General features: G+C 40.6%; 1 protein-coding gene across 3 annotated transcripts in view; it reads left to right on the forward strand.

Annotated features, from left to right (window-relative positions):
• pex5la (peroxisomal biogenesis factor 5-like a) overlaps positions 1-26,333 on the forward strand; it is a 159,492-nt gene that overhangs the window by 77,823 nt on the left and 55,336 nt on the right. For 2 of the 3 annotated variants that reach the window (XM_054752331.2, XM_054752332.2), the window contains exons 2-3: positions 6,051-6,155; positions 17,302-17,413. In XM_054752331.2, coding sequence (XP_054608306.2) covers positions 6,051-6,155; positions 17,302-17,413 — 217 coding nt within the window. The remainder of the gene's footprint in view (positions 1-6,050; positions 6,156-17,301; positions 17,414-26,333) is intronic. The other variant, XM_054752333.2, reaches the window with a different exon arrangement.

The following is a 26,333-nucleotide window of genomic DNA, read 5'->3' on the forward strand; positions in this document are numbered from 1 at the left end:
CGAACATCAACAATTCACAACATGAGACACCGAGAGGAAGGCAGGGGGGGGGGGGGGGGGGGGGCTGGGATCCTGTTTCCCCAGCGAGAGCAGCCCTGTATAGCGCTCAGCCACTGTAGCCACTGGTGGGAGGGAGATCTTGGGAGGAGCGCAGAGCACATTGACACCTGAAGGTTGATGACCTCGCCAGGCTGAAGTCCACCAATCCGAAGGCGGGGGGGTAGGTCAGGTTTTCACAGCATCTATCTGCATTCTTTCGTGGGGGTTTGTTGTTGGCATTCACAAGGCTGCCATGGCGTCAGATTTGGATAACAAGACTTTGTTTGGGTCAAGCAGAGGTCATTTTCCTCTCTGCCTTGAAGTCTGTAACTGATCATTCAAGTCCTCCAGTGAAGCCAATTTTTAAACATCTCCACACCGTCCAGTGACCATCTACGAGATGACATCCATTTTGCGCACTGATACCGGTAACGCAGCTAGGACATTGTCCAGCTTACGATTCACCTCGAGTAACGTCCCAGTCTGTGAGGTCTCCACACGGACGGTGCTTTCTGTGGGTGCGGGTCGCCCTCCAATCGCTCCCGTCTTCCCAAATTTCCAGAAAACCAGATATCCTCCCACTCCAATCAGAAGAAATCCAGTGATCATCAGGCCAAATTTCCACACATCTTTGACATCCTCAATGGACAACTGAGAGAGGCATACAATCTTCCAATCCCTCCAGGAATCGAGCATATATACCGCTGCGTGTGTTCCTTGCGGGCAAGTGGGAGCCCCCTCCTCCGTTCTCATCGTAGAAAAAATCTTATCAATCGTGTTGAATGACCAATTAATTAAATCCATTCTAAAAAATAGGGTTTTTCAGAAGAATTCCAGAGAAGCACTCTGTGGGCAGACAGGACAAAGAGCCTTGGGGAAAAAAGATAAGGGAGCAAAAGCAGAAGCGTCTGTTTTCTGCGAGTGCACATGAAGATGTTTTTTTCTTTATTTAGCAAACATCTACAGAAAAACTCTTGTTGTCAGTGATAAACTTGTAAACCTTTGCTGTTTTTGTAACCAGAACATGCAGGCTTTATATGATTTACCCAAAATGAGACCGTTTTGAAATAACTGATGCTTTTATTATTTGATCAGAGGTCAGTTAATCTAAGAAGACAATTCTTTAACAAATTTGCCAAATTAAAATGTAAATAATCTTAAAATATCTCCTCTGTGATTGCCTCTAGTCCAGCATGTAAACATTGCAGAAAGTAAGTTAAAAGGGACATGATATGATTTTGTTTTCTTTATAGTTCTATAGTCGATACCAAACATGTTTATGAAGTTCTTTGTATGAAATCTCTCGCACATACTTCAATTTCAGTAGTTTTATTCTTGACAGTTTCAGTACCTCCCAGAATGAGCCATTTCAGGCCTCTATCCCCTTCAGAAAACAAACTGGAGCTGGCCACGCCCACCCATCCCCCACTCAGGCTGCTATCAGCTGAGAATCTCCCTTATCTGGGAGGGACTTGGAGTAGAGCCACTACTCCAGCAGTGGCAGTTCTCTCTTGCACGGGAGAGGTGGTTCTACTCTACATTCTCCGTTTGTGACATCACAAATACTTTTTGAAGCGGCTTGTTTTAAGCAAACACTAATAGAAAACAAATGGATTGTTTTTTTTAATGTTTGGAGTGTTTATGGAGGGAGTAGAGATCCACTTTGCAACAAAAAATGATGCACAAAGTGAATTTTGCACAATAAGTGCCCTTTCAAGTAAAATGTCATCATAAAACCCTACAAACGTGCCATTAAGCAGTAAAAAGTACTTGCTCATAAAGGAGGATTTAGATTGTTTCCAGCAGCAATTTATTAAAATTTGTAGCCAAGAAAAATAATTTAATAGTGCTGCAGAAAAGATAAAACCCCAGTGTTGCAAAAATGTTCAAAAAAAGGGACACATTTCTAAAAGCTATCCAAAACAAGCAGTCCCTGGTAGGTGACTCCTAAATGTATCTAACACTGAAACTAAATGGATTCAACAATTTTCAAATTAAACAACTAAAACGTGTTTTTTTTTCGTGTATTTCTAATAATCTCATCTTGCTTGGTAGTGAAGCTTGTTGTTGGTTTACACCATGTGAGTCTGAACCAGCGAGAGGGAGCAGGTGCTTTATCAAGAGCATTAGGCTTTTAAGGAAAGTCTCCCTCAGGGCTCGGCACATGCATGTGGTGACTTGGTCAGCTGAGCAAATCAGTGGAAGGAAAAACCTCATTTATTTTTCTTGCCAGCCAAAATGTGAAAAGGCCTTAATACGATTTGGCTAAAATGCTTCTTGTGCGTCTGAACCGAGGGCTTCGTGGAGTCAAAATGTTAAAACGAAGAGTGATGAACGACTGCTTTTGCTTTTCTCTGGGAGGGAAATTTATCGTCAGCAGGATGAGATCAAATTTGTGGCCTTGTGATGACAAGATTCAGCCACTTCAGAGTTTCTTGAAGTGATTAACAGCATACAGTGTTAGTCTGCTAGCTGATCGTATTCTGATGGAGAAGCAGCTGATGTTGTCCTTCAATAACAGATGATATGACGTATTATCAAAGGGATGCGCTCCATCTAGATGTTAGAGTCTCTAAAAGACACAGAGTAGATTAAATAATCTGTTGTTAAAGAAGTTTTTTTTTTAAGTTCTGATCATTTCACATTTAAATCCACTATCATCTGAAAAAATGTTGCATTGTCTCTAAAGATTTTAGGCAAATGTTTACACAACAGCAAAAGTGGCATTTATTTAAACAATGGTCACAGATCAGCTGCTGTTCTGGCGTTCGTTAACTCAATTATTTGTTAACTAGTCCATTAACTTTGGAAAAACACATTTGTTCCGTCAAGATAAGATATAAGCGAAATAAAACATTTTTTTTAAATAAAATAATGATGGTGCAAAACTGAGTGGTTCCTGCATGACACAGAGTTTGGATAGCTTTAAAATATTCCCAACAATTAAAGCCACATTAGCAGAGCCGGGCTCAAACATCTGGATGTCATAGCTCTTTAAAACTACATCTGCAGCCAGTCAAAATAAAGCTCTAATCAACAAGATGAACCAATATGGCTTCTGTTGAATCTGTGGATTATCCTAAAAAAAAATTATTCTAAATGGGAAAAAAATCATTAATTGTCTTGAATGGGTTCAGATTATTTAACGGTGTGGTTCACTGAAAACCCATTTTTAATGATTATTTCTGGTTATAATCAGTCACTCTGAGTATTTCATGCAGGTTGAACATGACAATAGTCTCCTACACCTATGTACTGCATTAGCTTTTGAAATGTGAAATGCCTGGATGTGAAAACCCCGACAGATCTACGTCACACTGTTACTTAACATTCATGGACTCAGCCATCTTGACTCATGATGAGGAAAGCTGTTGTTGGTTTAACGTTCTGGAATCAGCAAATAACTTCTCAGCTAGCAGAAGTTAAAGAGCAAATTGCAGGTTAATTTTTTTTTTACAATTCATATAAAATGCTGTCCAAAAAATACTATTTAAAAAGCTTATTGAGGATATTTGGTTTTAAAATACATAACAGCAGTTTTTCTAGTATAACGTGGCCTTTCTCAGCAAAGCTTGCATCTAAATCTGAACCTCTGACGTAACCAAAGGGAGTTAGAAGCTCGGCGCTGCCTCAGCTCTGGGTGGAGAGTGGCTAGTTTTAGGGTAGAGAGGTCATGTGATCCAGTCAGTGTGTGTTTACTAGTGTTGGATTGTGTTCATGTTGATGAACTAGAGTGTGTGAAGGCTGTACCAACCCCAGCCTGTCTGGACATCGAGTCCACGGGTTTACAGATAAGAGAAACAACGCCTCTATCTCGGTGCCTGAGGGCGTTTTGTGCAGCTGAAAAGATGGACTTCTGTAGCCCACATCGGTCTTTACCGGGACAGGGAGGTCCGCGCTGGGCTCCGGAGTCCTGTGGCGGCGTTTAAAAAATTAAATGTGGATTTCTGGAGCTCTGATCACCGTCAGAATCAGGACAGAACCGACCATCAGAATAGACGCGCGGCTCAGCGGGCCAGCTGGTTTCCGGGTCGAAACCGGATCGGAACCGTCGCCTGGACCACCAGGAGAGGATGCGCAGCTTTTAAAAATACTAGCTCGACTGTCTCGCTAATATTGTGATGTTAGCACACGAGTTTAACCCTTTGATGCATAATGGCCACTACAGTGGACAGGTACTCAAAATTGTTATTTATTTATTTTTGCTATAAGCACAGCTGTTGAAGACTTTATTGCATGTGAGCCCCTCCATTTGGACTTCAGTAAGTCAAGCCAAAATATTTCATGGTCAGAATGCACGCTGTCCACCAAGGTGGATATGTAATAAATTATTTGTAAATTAACAAAATGTTACAAAAAATATTTGTTGAAATTTGTTTAATTTACACCTAAAGATGAATGAAAAAAATTGTTTAAAAAATCATGGTTGAAGATTTCATAATTCATGCATCAAAGGGCTAAGCTAACATGGTTAACTCACCAGACACCTGCTGCTCCTCCTTAATCTCTCTGCTTTGGCCGATGGTTTCTCCCTCTGGTTTGGCTCTGCCTTCTGGGGCGAGCAGCAAACTCATAACTTTATGGTTTGGGTCCATCATAAGTATAATTGTAAACATTTAAAGGTTCCTCTGTATCAGAGCTGGCATTATAATCTATATTCTTCTCTGGATTAAGCTAACAGGACTCCCTCAGATGATGTCACTCGGTTTGGCCAAAAAAAACTTTCTCACAAAAATGACTCTAAAAGCCTAAATAATTCATGTCTGTGTAAAAAAAATGTTTAAAACGAGTTTCTATTATGTTTCTCTAAATATTGGTTCATGGGAGTTTCTAACCTGCAATTTGCTCTTTAACCTTCAGCATTAGCAACATCACCACATGACAGAGCTCCTCCAGACGTGTGTTATTTCTTGGGATAAAACATCCATGTTGCAAGTTAGTGTTAGAGTTGCATTGATGTTATCCAATTTGGGGCAAGATGTCCAAATATCAGTAAATAAAACTTCTACTCCTGTCTTCTGCAGTTCAGCCGTGATGTGGGTCACTTCTAGTTCCTGGAAATGGTGCACCGGTGGTTTTACCCCTTGAGTACGACTTGCAAGGCATTCTTTCCTACTAGAGACCACTGCAAAAATGTTGATTAAACAAGTGTCCCACACCTTTAATATCTTGACTGACAGAGACAGCTTTTTGAACAGCCTCAGTTTGGAGAAATAGACATGAATGAGTTGATGACTCATTCTGGGTGGGACAGTTACAAAGTGCTTCTGCTGTTCTAAAGTTACTCAGATCTAACAATAAAAAAACATTGTGTGTTCATTCATATTTCTTGTACATTTTTACACCATGATAAATTTCAACTCACTCGGGTGTTTACATGAAAATCTATTTTTGTATATTCAAACTGTATTAAAACACTCAACAACTTGTGCTAAATTTTCATCTTGTTCAATGATAACTAATCTCTATTTCTCCAAATTGAGGTTATTCAAAGATCATTTTTCCACATAAATCTGTTTAGAAAAGATGAGTTTGAGTTGTCGAATGTTTTCCGTAAAACAAAAATGTTAAAGCTTTTTCTTTTATCCATGTGAATATCTAGAAGCTTTATCAGTTTTCTCTACTTGCTGCAGCTACAATCACTGTAAATGGTTGTTTAACCACTCAGATGTGTTTTAGACATCACAAACTTTACAAAGAGCTCCATAATAGTGAACTTTCTCAGTGTGGAGATATAATCCTGCGGACAACCATGCTCATGCAGTCAACCGTCTACATCGTGCAGTGAACTTCCTCTCATTGCCATAGTGTTGTGGACATGTCTTTACTTGATGTTTTTGTTATTAGACAGCTACCCTTCTACCACACACACACACACACACTCACACACACATACATACACACACACACAGATCATGAACTATTTTCTGTAAGGTCCCCTTCATGGGGACAGAAAGCTGTGAGATGTCCAACTGTCCTGACACAAGTCATTGTTGATTTTACTGTTGTAGGGGAGAGACTCTAGGGCTGCAGATAAGACTGTTGCCATGGTCCTGAAGGAGATACCAAGTAAGGCGTCATCAGAAGGGAAGCCCCTCCTCACAGTGACTACCAAGGTGGGCAGATCTATTCCAGAAACCAACCCCCACCCTGTCCTCACCCCACGCTTTTAAGTGGAAATTCTTTATGTGTTGGTGACACTGAAACACCGACAAAGCTTTACGTGTCCCATAACTGACCTCCACTGTCTACTAACTCATTACTTGAGGCTTTATGACTAACGTGTCTAACAAAAGAGTGACTCTTATTTCATTTCCAGCTGCTTCATGGGGTATAAGACTCTGAAACTTCACCACAGCATTTATTTAGTGGACATTTTCTCATATATAGAGAGCTTCAATTAGCCACCATGGTCCTCCATATGACTTTTTATCTATTCCAATTAGCCTCTGCAGAATTCTTTAAATTTATCACACAGGATTGTTAAACCTCAGTTAGTTTGAATTGTTTCATGAGTTTTTACACTTCATAAGCAGCTCCATGTGCACAAACTGTGTGCGAAAGCAAAATGAAGTGCTGCACAGCACGACATTGAGCTGCCGTCTGAACTCTTTCTGTACTCTGCAGCTGAGCTTTTTTATTTCTCTCTGTTTGCTTCTCAAGTCTTCATCAAGATTAAGTTGTTGCTTCAGATGCTTTTTTGTGTTTTGTGTGTGTGTGTGTGTGTGTGTGCGTGCGTGCGTGCGTGCGTGCGTGCGTGCGTGCGTGCGTGCGTGTGTGTGTGTGTGTGTGTGTGTGTTTTATTGACCTGTAGCATGCTGTCCTACTTGTTTTATTTTCTGATCTAATGTCTGGCCAGATAAGCTGTCAAACAAATCAGAGTCACTCCCTCTGAAGTGGAGGGGACGTGATTGTTGCTCAGTATTTTTGGAGGCTGTCAGCACATCTAAACCAATAAGTTATGACTTTATAGCTTTGGAACCAACTTTGCTTTAATGCCTAAATCTTTCACAGCCTAAATGACTGTATGAAAGGCCGAGCGCTGAGTCAGCAGACAGATTCTTGTAACGTCTTTATTGGTTCCCTGTCAGGGATGCGCTGTCCTCACTGATGGGTTTTCTTCTTAAATCAAGGATAAAAGGACTGTTGGTTCAAACTCACGCAAAATAATAAATAATAACATAAATATGGAATCTTAGAGCAGTTGTTTGTGTTGTGATGAGATGATCAGGAAGGAGTTACAGAGTTCCATTGGCCAAGAAAGCTGTCTATAAGAAATCATTTGTTCCCACCGCAATTACAATTTTGAATTCTTAAAGTTTTTTTTTAATTTGTTTTTTTTTTGTTTTGTTTTTTTTTTACGATGATAACATTTTAATATCTTTAATTGTCTTTTATATATTTGTGTGAATGTGATATGGATTGTTAAGGTGAGCCATGTCAAAGGTGAATTTCTGCCTCAATTCGAGGTGGACAATAAAGTTTATCCATCTATCCGTTTTTGAAGATACATGGTTCATTTGTCAAATAAAACTACATTATTTAGCAACTTAGATGAAGAACTGACTCTCCTGTAGACTGGAATGTGTTTTACTTTTCCATGAAACCATAATTGATTGAGTGGCAGGAGTTTTCTAAAATTACAAGGTTAATGTGTTGTTTTACTATATTTACAGCTATAGTTACAGCTCATCACCATTAAAATGTGCCTGTGTTTTCATCAGGGCCGTCCTAGTCATGAAACTCTGGTCTATTCTTACAAATATTTATGATTTTTGCACAAATACGTTTGAGAAGTCGGCCCTTGGCAGGCTGCAGTTTCCATTATTATAACAAATGGAGGTTTGCAGGTGAAACTCCAAAAAATAGAATATGGTGCAAAAGGTCATTTATTTCAGTAATTTAGATTAAAAGGTGAAACTAATAAATGAGATAGATTTATTCCATGCAAATCCAGATATTTCAAGCTTTTATTTGTTATAATTGTGATGATCGTGGCTCTTATGAAAACTCCACATTCAAAATCTCAGACAATTAGAACATTGTGAAAAGTGTCACACTCTAATCGGCTAATGAATCCAAAACACCTGCAAAGGGTTCCCAAGCCTTTAAATGGTCTCTCAGTCTAAGATGAAATACTGAAATAAATTGAGTTTTGCACCATGTTTCATCTGTTTCAAAAGTCACATGGAAGAGATTTCTTGTAGTTAAATATTCGAAGGTTTATTCCATCTAAGTGAAGTTTGTAGAAGAAAACAAAGTTGTAACTGTGACACTAGCATTATGAATGAGTTGTTTGGTGTTGGACCCAAAGTGCAGGGGAAGGAACAGGAGGCAGGCCTGTGAACTCAAAAATGTTTCATAAAAACCAGGAACCAGGATAAATCCCAGCTAAAGCAGGAGGCTAACAGGGAGCTAAAACAAGTAAATCAACAGGACAAAAATATGGTAAGCGGTGAATGAAGCATAGAGCTTTTCAAGCGCTGCATTAAGGTGAAACCAGGGCACAATCAGGTGTGGCTCAGGTGTGTAAAGTAAAGCTGGTTAATCAGGAGTGCTGAGTGATAGTCTGGGGAGCTGAGGGTGGAAAATAAAACTCAACCCAAAAACATTTTTTTAACTCCTACATGCGCAAACTAAAGAGATCCAAAAGTTGGGGTGGCCTTTGACTCCAATCACCACGTTGCCATGGTTACTGTACAATTTACACATTGATTAAAAATGTGAACCATCAGACACATCATCAATTAATGATAGATGACGATGCATTTTCTATATTTTACTGAAATTTCTGGAACATTCTTGCACCCAAAGACAAACTTTTATGTAAGCAGAGACCAGCTGGTGCAAGTCAGCATTGTTTCACAAAAAGCAGCTGGTTAATATTTCATGTCTGCACTGAGTAAAGAAACATTAAAAAAGGGCTCTTCTTCCTTCATTTTATTTATTTATTTGTTTACTTATTTATCTATTTATTTATTTACTTATTTATTTAAGGGCTTAAGTAAAAACTCTCTTAAATTTAATTTGTTGATGCTTCACAATCTTTATTATGTCATCGACCACACAAACAATGACTAAATTTAACTTTCTTCACTAATTTTGTTCTCAGACATGATTTTATTTAGAAGGAATAATGTCTCCTTTTGGAGTTAGTTTCCTCAGCAACACACATTCACCAACCGTGTTAAACGTGTGACAGTTATGGAAAAAAAGCATGTTAGAAAATGTTTAAAAAGACAAGAGACACATAGGAGGGATATGAGTAGAGTCAGTTAGCTCAGGATAAACAACAATGGTAGAATAACCTTTAAACCAGCTGTTCAGACCAAAAACAAATGTTAAGCTGATGAGTAATAAAACGTAAAATAAACAAAGGAGTGCATTTTAACCCACCCGAGCAGCTTCAGAGTCATGAAATGAGCCGGATACTTACTGCATTACAGGAGTTTTATGAAAATATGAAAAAGGCTTTTTTGCAGTGAGCTGCAGTGTAACCGGATATTATTCCCTTTTATTTTATATTGTTTTCGGAACATTTAATAAATAATCAGATCTTAGGTTTTAACCTTTTAACTGACAGGTGAACTGTCTGGTGGAGCGGGTCGGCACAAAATTACAACATAAAAAACATACTTTCTTCGACTGTTTAGTATTTGTCCCTTCCTCCTCTTGTCTTCCCCTCAGCCATTTCCCCTTTTTCTCTTCCTCCTCCTTCACCTCCTTCATGGTCTCACGTCTAACTTGTACAAAGCTCCCTTGGCAACAACATCTGAAAAATCTCTTGGAGTTAAGCCCAAGTGGCACAATTAGTCCAGTTTTCCATCGCATCATTTTCTAGATTACCTCTCCTGTAAACAAAGCGACAAGGTGCTTTGCAAAACTGGAACCACAGGAAGAGAACAAGAAGGGTAAATGTCAGCAGGGAGAGCAGCAGCCTCCATGTAGGTGAACGTAATGGGCAAACAGCTCAATAAGATCCTCTCCTGGGTTAAGAGTCAACCTATAATTAGTGTCTGCATGCTACCTGCGTCGTGCATGACACGTCTCCTCCCTGGATGAACACAGTTGATCTCCAGTCTCCATTTTCTGCATGACTGGAGAAGGAAAATGAAGAGCTTGTCATTTCAATTTAAATGAAAATCATAGGAAATGTTTTGAGGAAACGTCACAATAACCGTCTGAAGAACCTGATAACTTGGGAGGAATGTTGTCGGGTTTTCTGAACCTAAACTTTAACTGCATCACATTAAAAAACACCATCAGATTCCATTATGCATGAATTTAAAACAGTTCGCAGAAATTAACAAAAGTCCCACTAAGCCACTCTATTTTAGATCCCTGAGGTGGTTTTCGTGTGTTTGATTAGTCGTGTATTTCTGGCCCAAACTGACATTTTACAGTTTTCATCAAATGGGAAATATTATGAAAAACTCACCTTTTGCATCATTTTGTGCTGCCATGTGGGTCTCTACTGCCTCTATAAAGTCTCCAAATGTGAACAAAAACATCCGTTTATTATATGTCAGGGTTTGGATTCAGGAATGATGTGTCTAAAACAAGCCTTTTCTAACAGTCCCCATTTGTGACATCACAAATCTGGAAATTAGCATAGAACCCTCTCTCGTGTCCAAGAAAGAACTGCTGCTGGAGGAACAGTGACTCTACTGCAATTCTCTCCCACATATCATGGCTTCTCAGCTTATAGCAGCCAATCGGGATGGGTGGGAGTGGCCAGATTCAGCTTCTTTTCTTGAAGTGTCAGAGACCTGAAATGGCTCATTCTAGAAGGTACTAAAAATGTCAAGAATAAAACTGCTGAAATCAAAGTATGTGAGAGGGGTTTTGTGCAAATAACTTCATAAGCATGTTTTACTTAGACCATAGAACTATTAGAACTCATGAAAAAAGTCATAATACGTTTTCTTTCCCTCACTAAAAATCAGACAGGAAAGTCAGTTTGTTTCATTCTCTGGTTTCCAAGATGTATCAGTAGTGGAATGAAAGCATTCCTGAGAATAACAGGTAGTGCTCCTCAATGACTTCAGTCAGTCTGCTGCAGGATTCTTTGGGAGGAAACCAGGAAGTAAAACAAATCTGAGGTCATCTGGTGTATCATACAAACACTGCTGCAGATGAAACTTCACTTGCATTGTCACACACTGATGGATGCTTTTCTGGTTATCATCCTCTCGTCTTTCAGTGAGTGCAGGCGCGTTCATGAATGTCATTTACATTGTTGAGAGATTCTTTGTTGTCAGTCCTCTCAGGTCTCCTCTGCCTACGTTTATCAGATCAGTCAGACAGTAAGAAGCTACACATGATGTCCTGAATATAGAAAAATAAAAGCACGATTTTAAAAACAAAGCAGAAAAAAGTGTGGGACATGATTCACACACAGAGCACAAAACATCTATCATAATGTTCTCAATGCCCAAGCTTTTGCCATTATAAAAGTGAACCTGAATAGAAAGTAGGGTTGGTGGTAGAAATTATTCCAATCCAACCCTGAATGTTATTTATTTTGTATTTTACAGTGAATTGTTTACAAACTTATTTATTTACAATTCAGCATTTTAAATTCATTGAAAATCCCAAATTATGCAATAATAAAGTGGCACAGATGGAGAATAGAAAGGTTAAACTACTGTAGAAGGACTTCATTAACAACCTTTTGAAAGTTGAAACCTTTTTAGTTACTGTGTAAACCCGATAAGATCGATCAAAGCTCATCAGAATTGATTCACTTGAACTGATTTTGTTTGATTATTTTCTATCTTGTATTTATTGCAACAATGTACATTTGATGTGGCACCTTCTAGAGTCCTGGAACCGCCCAAGGTGCTTTACAACACGATCAGTCATTCACCCATTCACACACACATTCACACCCTGGTGGGGATGAGCTACGATGTAGGCACAGCTGCTCTGGGGCGCACTGGCAGAGGCGAGGCTGCGAGCACTGGCACCACCGGTCCCTCCGACCACCACCAGCAGTCAAGGGGGGTTAAGTGTCATGCCCAAGGACACAACGACGGCGACAAACTATATATATGTATATATACATACCTGTGTGTGTGTGTGTGCGTGCGTGCGTGTGTGTGTGGATAGATAGATAGATAGATAGATAGATAGATAGATAGATAGATAGATAGATAGATAGATAGATAGATAGATAGATAGATAGATAGATAGATAAATAGATAGATAGATAGATAGATAGATAGATAGATAGATAGATAGATAGATAGATAGAGAGAGAGAGAGAGAGAGAGAGAGAGAGAGAGAGAGATAGATAGATAGATAGATAGATAAATAGATAGATAGATAGATAGATAGATAGATAGATAGATAGATAGATAGATAGATAGATAGATAGATAGATAGATATATCTATCTATCTATCTATCTATCTATCTATCTATCTATCTATCTATAGATAGATAGATAGATAGATAGATAGATAGATAGATGATAGATAGATAGATAGATAGATAGATAGATAGATAGATAGATAGATAGATAGATGATAGATAGATAGATAGATAGATAGATAGATGATAGATAGATAGATAGATAGATAGATAGATAGATAGATAGATAGATAGATAGATAGATAGATAGATAGATAGATAGATGATAGATAGATAGATAGATAGATAGATAGATAGATAGATAGATAGATAGATAGATAGATAGATAGATAGATAGATAGATAGATAGATAGATAGATAGATAGATAGATAGATAGACAGACAGACAGACAGACAGATAGATAGATAGATAGATAGATAGATAGATAGATAGATAGATAGATAGATAGATAGATAGATAGATAGATAGATAGATAGATAGATAGATAGATAGATAGATAGATAGATAGATAGATAGATAGATAGATAGATAGATAGATGGATGATAGATAGATAGATAGATAGATAGAGAGAGAGAGAGAGAGAGAGAGAGAGAGAGAGAGAGAGATAGATAGATAGATAGATAGATAGATAGATGATAGATAGATAGATAGATAGATAGATAGATAGATAGATAGATAGATAGATAGATAGATAGATAGATAGATGATAGATAGATAGATAGATAGATAGATAGATAGATAGATAGATAGATAGATAGATAGATAGATAGATAGATAGATAGATAGATAGATAGATGGATAGATAGATAGATAGATAGATAGATAGATAGATAGATAGATAGATAGATAGATAGATAGATAGATAGATAGATAGATAGATAGATAGATAGATAGATAGATAGATAGGTTTGGCTGACTGATTAATCTGTGTTTTAGGTAATGAGTAAAAGTTTAACTAATTGAGGTGAAGCTATTGGAACCTTGGTAACCTGGCACCTTAACTTTCCCTCTGCCCTAATCCTCTAGGTGACTCAGCAGTTTGTAAATCTCTAAATAAAAGACACTTTTCGTTTTTAAAGTCCATCCATTTGTATTCTCTTAATTTGTCGCTGTAGTTGAGGACTCAGCAAAAGTCACAGCTGCTGAAGTCTGTTAGCTTCACAATGTAAGACTTCCTGTGAGCCACGTCTTTATTGTGACACCAGAGCAATTGCCCTAATTACTTGTGCTGAGTCAGCGTTCTTGCAGCGTGCCACAAACGCACACAACAAAGCGATGACCCCACTCTGGGCTCTATTCCTGTGCTTTTCAAAGGATTCCTACGGCTGCAGAAGTTGCGTTCAATTTTCTCTGCTGTGTCTCTTCAACAAATCTCACCTCTTCCCTTTTTTTGTTACATCAATATTAAGCTGTGGAAAAAGCTGTTTTAAAATTCAGAAGTTCCCACGAATAACACCTTCAGATGCTCAAGTTATTGAAAACCATTTTTATAATAATAATATATAACTGTATTTATATTCCGCCTTTAAACAAAGCGCTGCACAGCATACCACACTATAAAACAACAGCATCAGCCATAGCCAAATGGAGTAAAACATTATGATCAAAGATTAAATAAGAACAAGCTAAAGTAAGAGGTTAAGTCAAAATGCCTAAAAAGAAAGTGATCAATCAGCGAAAGCCTCAGTAAAAAGCTGAGTTTTCAGGTTAGCTTTAAACATCCTGTGGCAGATCATTCCGGCCCGACGGAACACACAAGCAAATGCACACCCACCCAAAGTCTTTATTTTTGGACTGCGTAAAAGGCCTGTGCCGTGCGATCGCAGTGCCCTAGATGGAACATATGGGTCTAGTAGGTCAGTGATGGAAGGTGGAGCCAAATTGTGGAGAGCCTTGTAGGTCAACAGCAAGACCTTAAACTCCACTCTAGCTGGACACGCCAACCGAAGTAGTGACTTCAGGACAGGTGTGATGTCATACTTCTTTTTTCCTGCTCGGATACATGCAGCTGCATTCTGCACGGGTTGCGGACACCGGAAGCTCTTAAGGAGAGAGAAGGACGTTACAGTTGTCAATCCTGGATGAAACAAAGTCGTGCACCAGGACTCCTGCATCATCATCTGATAAAATCAACCTGATCAGCATGTTTCTAAACCTCAAAAAGGCTACTGGTCTAAAACCCCAGGGCTCCCTCACACAGTTATTAAAATTGATTTTTGTTTTATGTTTTATATATGAAACACACATGGGCACATAGTGTACAGCCTCAGGGTTCACCAAGCATATGGTGAACTGCTCAGAATGTTTCATTTATTATAATTAAACCCTTAGTTCAAATTCTGCCCGGACGCAGCCGGAAACAAACTACTTTAGAGAACATCATACTTCCTCGCCAGCAGTTTCATACAGACTCTGTCCACAGGCTGGCAGGCAACTGCAGTGGTAAATCTATCCATCTTTTTGGGCTAAAACTCATTTTCACCTCTGAATTATGAAACACTGGCTAACAAATTGTTTCCAGCTGCACCAGCAATTTATTGAAGCCTCTGAGTGCTCCTAATAAACTCAACATGGGCCACTCCGAATTGGTGCATCACAGGCAAAGAGATTAACACTTTCACAGTTTGGAAGGTGAACTAAGCAATAAAAGATTGGTAATTACTGGTGGGACATGTCCTTTAGGTTCCTTAACGGTTCTAAAGTGAACATATACAACATGGATATCTGCAGCTCGTTCATCTCTCTGCAGACATATGAAAACATGTTTTTAAAAAGAGTTCTTATTTTCAATTTTCACTTGATATACATATATATATATATATATATATATATATACATACATATACATATATATATATATATATATATATATATATATATATATATATATATATATATATATATATATATATACGCACATATATACCATGACCTATAGACAGAGCTCAGTCATGGGTCACACAATATGACAGCACTAGCAGTACTAGGAGCAAGTCATCGCTACCACAGTCAGTCGGTAGGGAAGTTTGCCATACAACAATACACTTAAGTATCTCTATCTGCTCATGCCTTAAAGCAGGGATTCCCAAAGTGTGGTGCGCGCACCCCCGGGGCTGCGCGAGCTGCCGCTAGGGGGTGCGCGAGGTGAAAAACGTAATGGCTGCGGAGCTCAGAGAAGTCTGTCATATGTCACCATTAGCGTAGAAACTCATTTGTGGGTGGGCCAAAGAAAAAGTAAGTGGGCCCAATAAATGCAATTGAAAACAAGTATATTTTTGAGCGCGCGCGTGTCCTCCACATGTGCCCTAGCTTCGTAATAACAATGCGCCGAGCTTCAGCACTCTGGCCTGCGCACGCTGATATGTTCCGTATTTGATCATTTTTAACGGTGTTGGAGGAATCTGAAGGTGGTGAGTCATTCTGGCAGATTGTAATTAACACCCTGTCTCATGCAAGTGTTCTGACATTGTAAACCTCACACACAGAACATTGTGGGTGTAACAAAATAACAAGAAATGATCCCCATTCTTGACAGCTCGCTGAAGATCTGAAGTTCAGAGTGCATCTGTCAGAGGTCAGACTCGTTCCAGCTGAACCACGGCTCACGGGTGCACAAGTGAGCACATCTGGGCTGGGCAGAAGTCATTTTACAACATTGGTTTAAATAGCGCGAGACGCGCGCATACACACACACGCACACAGATTCAATAAGCGCACACGCTGCTTTAACTCCGGCGCGCCGTCAGACTGAAGACAGAAATGAACGCTGCCTCCACCGTGATAAAAACTTTTAAGAGGTTATTTTTCATTCAAGGTCAAAATAAGATATTAGCTTCTGGGATGAGTCGGGTCCGCTCCAGCCTGTGACTCCTCATGAACCTGACCACAAGTCCTGTTACTGCACCATTTGTTATTCCAGTCAGCGTGGCAGCGGATCGCAGATTCAGCCACACCATAAAACAGCAATAAGTCGGTCTGAGGTAAAAGTGAACATCATGGCTATATCTTGTCCCCTATTGACATTTGATTACGCACAAGTAGGTGATCAGCTCAGGTTTACGCAGAACAGAAGGAAGGAGAGCGCTCTGGCCGCACAGGTTAAACGTTCCCACTTTAAGAAAACCGTTAAATTGCATTGTTAATGTGCTACCTGGGCACTCTAAATATTTATTTAAAATGAAATCAAAGGAAATTGTAATGGTATCGAATGTTTATTAATTACTATTTAAAAAATGAAAGTGATGGGGAATTTTTTTTAACCCTGTCTGTTTAGCTTGACATCTGATATATATATATATATAGAGAGAGAGAGAGAGAGAGAGAGAGAGAGAGAGAGAGAGAGAGAGAGAGAGAGCCATGCCCTGATGTGGGGGCTGGGGGGGGTGCGTCGACATGGTCGGGACATAGAAGGGGGTGCGCGGCTAAATAAGTTTGGGAACCACTGCCTTAAAGAAAAGCCCAAGTCTAGATTGTTCAAAGTTGATATCAAAGGCTTTTCAAACAACGTCTCTCTCTACAAACATAGAGCGAGGTGAGTGGCCCGAACTAACATAGTTCCAATGGTAGACTTGCTGAGGCTACATTGGAGTGTGGCTAGACCAACCCTCAGAGGTAAATCCTTTACTACCGCTATGGTTTGTTTAGATTTCTAGGTTACTCTTCTGCTTATAAGGTGTGCATCAAAGGGTATTTTTACCTTAAAATAATAAAACGTCCTTCTTTCCTTCTTTCCTGTTGAGGGATTTGTCAGAACAGGGGCATTGCTGTGGCCAAAGAGCAGAACGTGCCTTTATATTAACAACATTGTCGGGAATTTGCAGAGGATTTACTAGAAGTTTCACAGGAGCATGCTAAGCCTGAACCATCTCATCTGTTTGTCTTTACAGCTGGTGAACGAGCAACAAGAGAGCCGACCGCTGTTGAGCCCTTCCATCGATGATTTCCTCTGTGAGACCAAATGCGATGGGATTTCCCGCCCAGTGACCTCCAACACAGCTGGTACAGCTCCACTGCTGCACTCTGTGAAACTGCTGATAACATGAAACACACCAGGGACTTGAATGAAAAACTCATTTTATCTGATATACTTTTGATAGCCCAGAGTTTTTCTTTTATTTACATGAATGAAATGTCTTTTAACTGAACACAATTTCCATCAGTGACACCACAAAGGGAATGTGGGGGAAGACATAATTAATTTTGTCAGACAAAAATACACATATCCCTGACTTTGTGGTTTTAACAGATGCTAAATGTCACCCTGATTTTCATGGATTCATCACAAATCATTGAGTTGCACCATCTACTAAATGATCATTTGCACAGCTGACATGTGTCAAGTCCAAACCGGCCACTAACTATGTTGATTCAGCCGAGGAAAATATGAAAGAATGTTGTGGGATCCTCTCAACCTTCTGTCTCCTCCAAGCCTCCTGCTGCTCCTTCTGCCATTCTCGTGGATGTAACAGAATCCATTATGAGCCACTTCCTAAATCCTCATCAAAGTACATGCCTAGGAAATTAAAGGACATCAAAAGACCTTAAAAATGGGCATTTAAACCTGATTTTGACACCAGATGTTTTCAAGCAAAGAAAAATCTGTTACAAATGGTAATTACAGGCACAATCACACCAGCAAACCTGCATTGTAGTGCAGTTTTAGATTTGATATGGGCAGTGTTGTGCCCGAACGCGTTCAATGAACAATCGTTCGTGAATTCGTTCACTTTGTTCATGAATGTGAACTGAACTCATTCGTATTTTGCCTGATGAACGTAAAAGTGAGTGCGTTCATCCTAGCGTGGGTGAACGGGTTTATGAACGCGTTCTTTCACCGTTCTAGCTCCAGATCTCCACGGAGCTTTTCCGGAGCTAAAGCCTAGCTAAAACATCCTGTTACTCATAGAGGTTATAAAAGTAGAACCCGCAAATGCAGCCAAACATTGACATGTTGGGCAGTAATTTCTTGACCCACGACATGCAGAATCGACACACGGGAAAACAGGTAAGTATAAAAGGGTTTTATTTTTGACGAGGAGCTCTGAGGAGTGACGGGAACAGAAGTAGCTCAGCACTGATCGCAGGATCCCTGGAATGAGATTCTGAGGAGGGAGACAGTGAATATCCTGAGGAGGTAACAGGAGACTTGGTAGTTAGGTGGGAGCTTACTGTTGCTGATAGAGAATAGATGCACGGGAAGGGCTTGGTCAGGTCCGGGTGAGCTGAGGGGGTCCAGGTTTCGAGGAAACTGTTTATCCAGAGGCGGGGTTGAAGCGGAGGTAGGTGAGGGCAGGTGAGTGGCTGAGAGCGGGCGGCCACGGGAGGAAGCAGTGTGATCTGGAATGCGGGAGTACAAGCAGATATGGAGATGGTGGAAGTGGAACGAAAACCTGGAGGAGAGCAGGAGAAAGTAGTCAGGGGATCTTCGGGCGGCAGGTTATCCAACATAGACGTAGTACCGAGCAGGTACACAGGAACTAGTATCACAGGATCTAGCAAACAAGATCGAGACAGGTTAGAGGCTTCAGATACCCAAACTGAGTAATCATCTGGCAAGGTGTAGCATCACACTGCTCCTTACATCCCCTGGATCTTGATGACCAGATCAGCTGCAGCTGGTAGCTCCCAGACACGCCCACCTGCAGACGAAGCTCAGAGAAAAACAGGATTACAGACAGGCAGCTCACCACGGATCATGACAAACATAGGCAGTAGCGGCTGGTGCGGCGTCGACTCTTGTACGTCTATGCCAGGGGTGTCAAACTCATTTTAGCTCAGGGGCCACATTGAGGGAAATCTAGTCCCAACTGGGCCGGACCGGTAAATTAAAAACAACTTCGGATTGTTTTCTTTGTTTTAATACAATCAATATAAAACAAGACTGGAGCCTGAGGACAGTGTATCCAAAATAGTACAAGTACAACACCTGAAGTGTACTTGAAATTCTGAAAAAAATCAATAAATAAAAAAACATTCCTTAGTGATTCAAAGAGCTTTCAGATCACATGGCTAGATCAGTTCCATGCAGCACTTAAAGTATATTTGACTCATTTTACTTTACATCTTTTAGCTTTCACCAGCACATCAATATCAGAAGTCACATCCTGAGTGGCAGCCAACTTCAGGATGGGATTCAAGTTTTTGTGTGAGCCTTGAGCGCAGCTTTGTTTTATTTATACTCATTACAGAGGAAACTTGCTCACAAAGATACATTTATTTTCACGCTACATTGTAAAGTATGAAAATAAAGTTTACACAACCATCTCGCGGGCTGGATTTAACCCGCTTGCGGGCCGCATCCAGCCCGCGGGCCACATATTTGACACCCCTGGTCTATGCTGTGTGCAGGAGTCAAAGTTCATTCAGAAAAACTGAAACAGGACTTAACTGAAAGATTATACATTTTTTAATGTTTTGCACTTTTAATATTGCACTTTGAGTTTGCTACCTCAGCCTGCTTCCTAAGATTATTTAATAATTTCCCATAAAATAATGTTTTCCTCATGTTATTGAGAATATATTGTTGGTAAAAACTGCAGCTGGGCATGAGTGTGGGCTGAATGGGTGGGTTCGTTTTTGGAACAGTGAACTAAGTTCAAATTTTTTAAATTATGAACTAAGAAATGAACTAGTTCATTTTAAAATGTATGAACGGAACTTTGAACTAATTCGTTTTTTAAACGAACATTCCCAACACCGGATATGGGTAATTATTCTTGCTCAGTGGATTATTACTCCCTTATAAATATTTCTAATTCGACTGGACTGCTGAAAGAGGTGTGAAAAAATCAAATCATGCAAACATCTGTGCAAATTTCCAATTTGTATGAGAAAATGAAAACAAGACAATCAGAATATTACATAAACGGTTGTTTTTAGTTTTTCGTGTCATGCAAAGTCATTTTCTAATGTTCTGGTGAACGGCTTGCATTTGTCCAAGCCCTTTTGGGCCACGCTGACCTTTGAAAGTGTTTTACATCATTAGCCACATTCATTAAATTTTCACATTCATGTTCTTGCAGGTTGTTTTTACAATACAGCCTGTGTGGAGGGCAGTGTGGGTTTAATATCTCACCCCAATTTAACATTTTATTTTAAAGAATCATCTGCATTCCTTATAATATGTCCTGATTTAAAACAGGCTTCGGCCGGTGAAGAGGAAGACGTAGCAAGCTGCTGTGGGTTTCAGGGCAGGGCTTTGTTTAATTGTCTACTATTATTTGTTTGTTTTTTTAAGAAGAATGTCACATTTTTTAATAATTTGTCATCGCAGTGTTTCCCATCTCTTGAATGTTGGGAATGATTCAGGCTAAAATCCTCATGAGTGTGTCTCCTCTGATTTGATCATTGTGCTTGTCATCCAAGGAGCACAATGCATGAAAGACAAGCATACGCTCTAATTACACACAGATTTTAGGCAACAAACGCTCTCAGCTTGTTGTCATGAAACAGTAGCGCACCAATTATGCAGTCTTGTGCCTGTTATGAACTCCCACTGCACTAAAGCACCGTCAGGGAACTCAGAGATGACAGAAAAAACGGTTAGTCTCCTCACATTGTTGTGACGAGAAGGTCCTGCTTTATTGAGATTGTTAAATAACCCTGGTTGTGTCTCTGCTGCAGCTGCAATGGGACTTTGGTTCACAACGTTCACAGATTTTCACCTGGTTTTATCGTTTTTTACAGTAAATTAAAATGTGTATTAACGAGGTGTCCACTTTTAGTGAAACGTGACTAAAATGTAGAGGTTCCATTTGTAATGCTGAAGGATTTAATGGAAAAGTAACACATTCAGGGTCATTGATGGTTTTATTCCACATTGTTTGGTTTTGCAGCTGTCAAATATTTGCAATGACTGATTCTCATTCAGGAGTCGCATTTTAAAGAACATGAACAAAGGGTGGACGGGTGAATTAATGGAAATAATACGCAAAGAGCTGAATTTATTTGCTGCTCGAACAAACTGAAATTGAGCTGCTTAATTACCACACTAAAGCAATGTAAAGTGTCTTCTTCTTCTTTTTCTTCCTCTTCTTCTTCTTCTTCTTCTTCTTCTTCTTCTTCTTCTTCTTCTTCTTCTTCTTCTTCTTCTTCTTCTTCTTCTTCTTCTTCTTCTTCTTCTTCTTCTTCTTCTTCTTCACAGTCCTGAAATATGAGATAGGTTTTTATTTACACAAAAAGAGCATCCAAAACCTTTTTGGGGTTTTTTGCATGTCTACCCCCGAGAGATGCTTTGGCTTAAAAACCCTTGACAGCCCAGCTCACCATGTCACACAACATGTGGATCAAAACTGAAGCTTCAGGCGCCACAAAAAGTTAAACCTGTAACTTGATCTTTTTAGATAATGATTTGGCCACAATAATCACTTTTTGATGCAAGACAACACATAAAATAGAGAATCACAGCTGGGTTGTAAATAAATTTAATGATTTATTTTCCTTTATCTTTTATATAATTTTACTAAGAAATAGTGGTAAGGTCTATTTAGGGGTTATGGAGAGGAGGGTCGAACCTCGGATTCAGGAGGAGCAACATGATTTCCGTCCTGGCCGTGGAACACTGAACCAGCCCTGTACCTTTAGGGGGTCCTGGAGGGTGCATGGGAGTTCGCCCAATCAATCTATATCCATTCATTTTTGGCCGCTTATCTGGGGCTGAGTCACGGGGGGAGTAGCCTAAGCAGGGAGGCCCAGACTTCCCTTTCCCCAGCCACCTGGGCCAGCTCCTCCAGGGGAATCTTAAGATGTTCCCTGGCCAGCCGAGAGACATAGTCTTTCCAGCGTGTCCTGGGACTTCCCTTAGATCTTCTCCCAGTTGGGCGTGCCAGGAAAACCCCACCAGGGAGTATTTCAGGAGCATGGGGTACCAGGTTTTTTGATACGGGTTGTTAGGCCCCTGTATGATCGGTGTCAGAGCTCGGTCCGCATTGCCAGCAGTAAGTTGGGCTCGTTCCCGACGAGAGTTGGACTCACCAAGGCTGCCCTTAATCACAGACACTGTTCATAACTTTTATGGACAGGATTTCCAGGCAGCCAAGGTGGTGAGGGGATCTGTTTTGGTGGCCTGAGGATCAGGTCTCTGCTTTTTGCAGATAATGTGGTCCTGTTGGTTTCATCAGAACATGATCTCCAGCTTTTGCTGGAGAAGTTTGCAGACCACTGTGAAGCAGCTGGGATGAGAGTCAGTCTCTCTAAATCTGAGACCATGGTCTTCAGTCAGTGAAGGGTAGAATATGCTGCACTTTCTGCTCTGTAACTGGTACCCTTTTGAATATGCCTGAAATTAATATCTACATTTCTTTGTTTGATTGGTTGTGTTTGTTGTTCTAGCTACCGTAAAGCACTTTGAATTGCCTTTGTGTTTGAAATGTGCTTTATAAATAAAGCTGCCTTGCCTACAATGCCTTCAGGTCAGGGATGAGGTCCTGCCTCAAGTGGAGGAGTTAAAGTATCTCGAGGTCTTGTTCACGAGTGAGGAGACGATGGAGCATGAGATCAATAGGCAGATTGGTGATGTGTCTGTAGTGATGCGGGCGTTGTACCGTTCTGTCTTGGTGAAAAGAGAGCTCAGTCGCAAAGTTAAGCTCTCAATTTACCGTTCAATCTACGTTCCAACCCTCACCTATGGTCATGAGCTTTGGGTAGTGACAAAAGGAATAAGATCACGGATACAAGCGGTCAAAACTAGTTTTCTCCGCGGGGTGGCTGGGCTCTCCCTTGGAGATAGGGTGAGAAGCTCAGTAATCTGGGAGGGGCTCAGCATAGACCCGTTGCTCCTTCACATTGAGAGGAGCCAGTTGAGGTGGCTCAAGCATCCAGTTAGGATGCCTCCTTTCCCAGGTGAGGTTTTCTGGGATCGGCCAACTGGGAAGAGACATAAAGGAAGAACCAGGACACGCTGGAGGTACTATGTCTCTCAGCTGGCCAGGGAACACCTTGGGATTACCTCCAAGGAACTGGCCCAAGTTGCTGGGTAGAGGAAGTCTGGGCCTCTCTGCTTAAGCCTCATGCTTTTCCGTCAGCTCCAACAGGGAGAAACACACACACACGGATGGAGATGTTTTGCCCTCATGCTTCTCCGTCTCCTGGGGAGTGTTGCAAAGCAATTCCCGGCCAGGACAGCAGAGGGCGTAGCGCTGTTCTGTGGTATCCTGTCATGTATCCGGTCCAAGCTAGTGTGTTTATATTTTGGTTTTTTTTTGTACATAAGAGACTTTTTAACAGACAAATGTGTCTCTCATTCTCCTCCACCTCTTCATGCGCTCACCACCTCTAAACCCACGTTTCCTGTCATTTCCGTCCACAAATAAAACGTTTGCTGCATATCTATTCACTCCTCCAGTCACGGGTAATTAAAACATTCATGTTTTTAGAGGTTCTTTTTTGCAAGGTATTCTTCAAGCTTCTCCATGTCTGCCACTAGTTGTCCTCGGCTCTTTGTTTTTGAGGGCTCAATGGCGGCGGTGTAGACGACAGCGGCGTCCTGACCAATCACAAGCTTGCGTTGTCCGTCTCGTTTGACGGATGTTTAAAAAAGTGGGCTTGACTCCGTGCGTACTTGCGTGCCTGCCGGTGCCCTGCGCAAGGATGGATAATGGTGTTGCGTGTCTCCGCACTGACGCAGATGGAGAAGGATGAATCAGGCTTAAGGCTGCTGTCCCTAGGACCTGACTCCCCATAAGCAGACAAAAATAGATGGATGGATGGGAAAAAAAGGCAGGATGATTTACTTTCCAGACATTCTTTCTAATTTAACAATTAATGCATACGGCTCATTTACCTAATTAATAATATTGTGATATTTAAGACTTTTTGTTGACAAAGACAGATTAGCTGTATTTATTTAGCCACAGATAGTTAAAAACAATGATGGTTGCACTGACTTGTTGTACCAGATGGTTTCTCTTTGCTTGTTGTGTTTTAGTTTCTGGCTAATTTGCAAGACAAAGTCATCTGGGAAGTGATTGCTTGGAAAAGGGCAGGTGGTTTCACTAAATAGTTTGCATTTGTTTGCATGAGGTGCGTGTTTATTGATGTCTGACCCAGAGAAACAATAGCATCCAGGTGGTCAAATCAAACGTTGACTTAATTCTCTACTGAGGTCTCCTTCTGTGAAAACATTTGAGTAAAGAAATGTTCTGTCAAAAAGCAAGTAGCTGAAGAATTATATTAAACAATGTTTAATTGGAAAACGATTCCAATTCTTGCGCTGCTCTGGGTGGCTGCATGTTGGAGTAGCTGTGTTAACTACATGTAAGTTTAGCCTTTTTGGGGCATTTTTTCTTCTGGTGTCTTAGGAGGGGCTGTGTTTTTTTGGACCTATTGCTTTTCTGTTTCTGATGCTGTGAAGCTTGGAGGATTTTTGCTGCAATTTTTTTACTTTTTTAACTTTTTGAGCATTTGTTATGATGTGTAACCATGGCAACAAGTTGGTTTAGAATCGGGAGCAGCTGATTAGTATTGGAAAGGCTGAAATAATACCTCAACTGAAGCCACTAATCCCAAATGAGCTAAAATGCAAGAAGCGTGGATGCAGAGCGGAAGCAAAACAGATACAGAGAAAGAGGAAATTCAATTCATCTCTTCCATCGATCATAATGGGCAATGTGAGATCACTGGCCAACAAGATGGTTGAACTCCAAGCCCTATCAAGGACTCAGCCAGAGTTTTGGCAGTGCAGTGTTATGTGTTTCACTGAGACATGGCTGCAGGACCATATCTCCGATTCCAGCGTCTCTCTGCCAGGATTCCTGACTGTGCAAGCAGACAGAGATCTGAAGAGGAGCGGGAAAAGAAAAGGAGGTGGAGTGGAAGTGCTTGTCAACAACAGATGGTGCCATCCATGTCATGTTTCAATGAAATGTCGTCTCTGCAGCCCAGATGTTGAACTCTTGGCAGTAAGTTGTCGCCCATATTATTTGCCAAGAGAGTTCACCAGTGATGTCTTGGCAACCCTTTATATTCCACCTTCAGCCATTGCTGAAAATCCATGTGATGCCATCAGTTCCGTTGTCACTAAGCTACAAACCCAGCACCCTAATGCATTTGTGGCTATATCTGGTGATTTTAATCATGCCTCACTCTCTGCTACACTTCCAACATTTCAACAGTTTGTCAGCTGCTCCACCAGAGAAAACAAGACATTGGATTTGTGTTATGCAAATGTAAAGAATGCATACATGTCCAAAACAAGACCTCCTCTGGAAAAATCAGATCACAATCTTGTTTTTCTCTGCTCAAAATACAAACCACTTGTTCAGAGGCAACCTGTGACATGAAGAACTGTGAGAAAATGGTCACATGACACTGAAGAAGCCCTGCAGGGTTGTTTTGAGACCACAGATTGAATGACTCTCTGCCAAGGATATGAAGAGGAAATCAATGCCATGACTGGATGTGTCACTGACTATATAAACTTCTGTGTGGACAACATCATACCCACCAGAACAGTGAGATGCTTTGCCAATAACAAACCCTGGATCACCAATGAACTGAAGAATCTGCTAAATGAGAAAAAAGAGCCTTCAAGGAGAGAGACAGTTAATTATTGAGGAGTATACAGAAGCAACTGAAGATCAAGATCAGAGACAGCAAGGAGGCATACAGGAAGAAGCTGGAGAACAAATTACAGAGGAACAATATCTGTCACACGCCAGCTCTTATGTCCTCTAACACAGTCATGGACTCTTCTGGTTCTATAAATCTGTCTTCAACCAAGTCAGGAGATGCTGCTGCCCCATTTACCTCCCCCTCCCACCTATCTGTCTCTAGAAGTCTAGTGAAGAGGCAGCTGGAGAGACTGAACAGGAACAAGGCTGTCGGTCCGGATGGTGTCAGCCCCAGGGTGCTGAAGGCCTGTGCAGAGCAGCTCTGTGGGATTCTGCAGCACCTCTTCAACCTCAGCTTGGCCCAGGAGAAG

This window comes from Nothobranchius furzeri, chromosome 8 (assembly GCF_043380555.1).
Source record: "Nothobranchius furzeri strain GRZ-AD chromosome 8, NfurGRZ-RIMD1, whole genome shotgun sequence".
NCBI classification, from domain to species: Eukaryota; Metazoa; Chordata; class Actinopteri; order Cyprinodontiformes; family Nothobranchiidae; genus Nothobranchius; species Nothobranchius furzeri.